The sequence below is a fragment of the Haliotis cracherodii genome, unplaced genomic scaffold, assembly GCF_022045235.1.
Source record: "Haliotis cracherodii isolate W230 unplaced genomic scaffold, xgHalCrac1.p SCAF_17, whole genome shotgun sequence".
In the NCBI taxonomy this organism is placed as follows: Eukaryota; Metazoa; Mollusca; class Gastropoda; order Lepetellida; family Haliotidae; genus Haliotis; species Haliotis cracherodii.
Genome location: NW_027266272.1, coordinates 16,006,671 through 16,009,539, shown reverse-complemented (window position 1 = coordinate 16,009,539; position 2,869 = coordinate 16,006,671). Strand labels below are relative to the sequence as shown.

Genomic DNA, 2,869 nt, shown 5'->3' with positions numbered 1-2,869 from the left:
ATGCCAACTGCAAGTCCTATACCAGGACAGAGTGGTAGCCCATCAGCACAGCCACCAACAGGGCCAGGTGGTCAGCCAACAGCCAGCCCAGGTGTAACAGGAATGAGCGGTCTTCCCACCGCCAGTCCAAGTGCAGGGCAGAGCGGTCTTCCCACAGCTAGTCCAAGTGCAGGGCAGAGTGGTCAGCCAACAGCCAGCCCAGGTGTCACAGGAATGAGCGGTCTTCCCACAGCCAGCCCAAGTGCCGGACAGAGTGGTGTGCCCACGTCTAGTCCAGGACTTCCAGGACAAAGTGGTCAGCCAACAGCCAGTCCAGTTCTTGGAAAGAGTGGTCAACCAACAGCCAGCCCAGGCGTAACAGAAATGAGCGGTCTTCCCACAGCCAGTCCAAATGCAGGGCAGAGTGGTCTTCCAACAGCCAGCCCAGGTGTTACAGGACAGAGCGGTCAACCAACAGCCAGTCCAAGTGCAGGGCAGGGTGGTCAACCAACAGCCAGCCCAGGTGTAACAGGATTCAGCGGTCTTCCCACGGCCAGTCCAAGTGCAGGACAGAGTTATAAGCCAACTGCCCAACCTCAAGTAGTAACAACTTGTGCATCATATTGGTCTCAGTGGTTCAACCGTGACAAGCCTTCAACAGGTGGAGGGGACCATGAGCATGTTTCACACGAGGATTTGAACAATAAATTTGCATTCTGCTCTGGTGGAGAGATTACCGACATCCAATGTTTCGGACTTGGCACACAAGCCTATTCATTCTCCACTGGAGAGGTCACACAATGTGATCTAAAGAAGGGATTCACGTGTCTCAACGCCGAAAATGCACCGCTAAACTGCCAAGACTACCAAATTAGATACTTCTGTCAAGTCTGTGGTAAGCATCAGTTGTTTGCAACATTGAAAATATCTCTGTACTTACATTCAGTCGTGTCTCTTATTAACAACAGATCTCTCGAGAATGTACTTGACAGATATATGTGATATCTTAATCTAACATATGTATCTTGTGCAGCACTTGTACCAACTGCCGCCCCAAGCGCAGCTCCAAGTGGTCTTCCAACTACTTCCCCAGGACTTCCAGGACAAAGTGGTCAACCAACAGCCGGCCCACCAGGTGTTACAGGAAAGAGCGGTGTTCCAACAGCCAGTCCAAGTGCAGGACAGAGTGGTCTTCCAACAGCTACTCCAGGTATAGGGGAGAGTGGTCAGCCAACAGCCGGCCCACCAGGTGTTACAGGAAAGAGCAGTCAACCAACAGCCAGCCCAAGTGCAGGACAGAGTGGTCTTCCAACAGCTAGTCCAGGTGTTACTGGAAAGAGCGGTGTTCCAACAGCCAGTCCAAGTGCAGGACAGAGTGGTCAGCCAACAGCTACTCCTGGTATAGGGGAAAGTGGTCAGCCAACAGCCGGCCCACCAGGTGTTACAGGAAAGAACGGTCAACCAACAGCCAGCCCAAGTGCAGGACAGACTGGTCAACCAACAGCTACTCCAGGTATAGGGGAAAGTGGTCAGCCAACAGCCGGCCCACCAGGTGTGACAGGAAAGAGCGGACAACCAACAGCCAGCCCAAGTGCAGGACAGAGTGGTCTTCCAACAGCTAGTCCAGGTGTTACTGGAAAGAGCGGTGTTCCAACAGCCAGTCCAAGTGCAGGACAGAGTGGTCAGCCAACAGCTACTCCTGGTATAGGGGAAAGTGGTCAGCCAACAGCCGGCCCACCAGGTGTTACACGAAAGAGCGGTCAACCAACAGCCAGTCCAAGTGCAGGACAGAGTGGTCAACCAACAGCTACTCCAGGTATAGGGGAAAATGGTAAGCCAACAGCCGGCCCACCAGGTGTTACAGGAAAGAGCGGTCAACCAACAGCCAGTCCAAGCGCAGGACAGACTGGTCAACCAACAGCTACTCCTGGTATAGGGGAAAGTGGTCATCCAACAGCCGGCCCACCAGGTGTTACAGGAAAGAGCGATCAACCAACAGCCAGTCCAAGTGCAGGACAGAGTGGTCAACCAACAGCTACTCCAGGTATAGGGGAAAGTGGTCAGCCAACAGCCGGCCCACCAGGTATTACAGGAAAGAGCGGTCAACCAACAGCCAGTCCAAGCGCAGGGCAGACTGGTCAACCAACAGCTACTCCTGGTATAGGGGAAAGTGATCAGCCAACAGCCGGCCCACCAGGTGTTACAGGAAAGAGCGGTCAACCAACAGCCAGTCCAAGCGCAGGGCAGACTGGTCAACCAACAGCTACTCCAGGTATAGGGGAAAGTGGTCAGCCAACAGCCGGCCCACCAGGTGTTACAGGAAAAAGCGGTCAACCAACAGCCAGTCCAAGTGCAGGACAGACTGGTCAACCAACAGCTACTCCAGGTATAGGGGAAAGTGGTCAGCCAACAGCCGGCCCACCAGGTGTTACAGGAAAGAGCGGTCAACCAACAGCCAGCCCAAGTGCAGGACAGAGTGGTCTTCCCACAGCTAGTCCAGGTGTTACAGGAAAGAGCGGTGTTCCAACAGCCAGTCCAAGTGCAGGACAGAGTGGTCTGCCTACAGCATCTCCTAGTGGTGGAGTCAGTGGTCAGCCAACGCCTGGACCAGACCATGCTATCAACAATTCCCCAAGTGCCAAGCCACACACTGTGGTCCCAACAGCTTCCCCGTCATATCTGCCTGTTACCAAGACAACAGCTATATACACTACTTCTGAAAACACAATTACCATCACAAAGAAAGGTTAGAGTAAAATTTGGCAAAGTGAATAACTCAATATCAACATCTTTGCATTTGGTCAACATAATTCGTTGCTTTGCAAAACTAACTTTTAAACTTTTAACCTCTTAAAATGTTAAATACCATGTAATGTTTCTCTACAGTGTG

The 2,869-nt window shown here is 52.5% G+C and overlaps 1 protein-coding gene across 1 annotated transcript; it reads left to right on the top strand.

Moving 5' to 3' along the window:
* Window positions 1-2,730, top strand: LOC139464640 (collagen alpha-1(III) chain-like). Its single transcript, XM_071246165.1, has 2 exons — window positions 1-874; window positions 1,013-2,730. The coding sequence occupies exons 1-2, from the start codon at window positions 1-3 to the stop codon at window positions 2,728-2,730; spliced, it is 2,592 nt and encodes an 863-aa protein (XP_071102266.1).
* Window positions 2,731-2,869: the final 139 nt, after the last annotated feature.

Coding starts and splice junctions, on each gene's coding strand:
- LOC139464640 (XM_071246165.1), top strand. CDS start 1: ATGCCAACTGCAAGTCCTATACCAGGACAGAGTGGTAGCCCATCAGCA. Junction 875..1,012: donor ATACTTCTGTCAAGTCTGTG/GTAAGCATCAGT, acceptor TATCTTGTGCAG/CACTTGTACCAACTGCCGCC.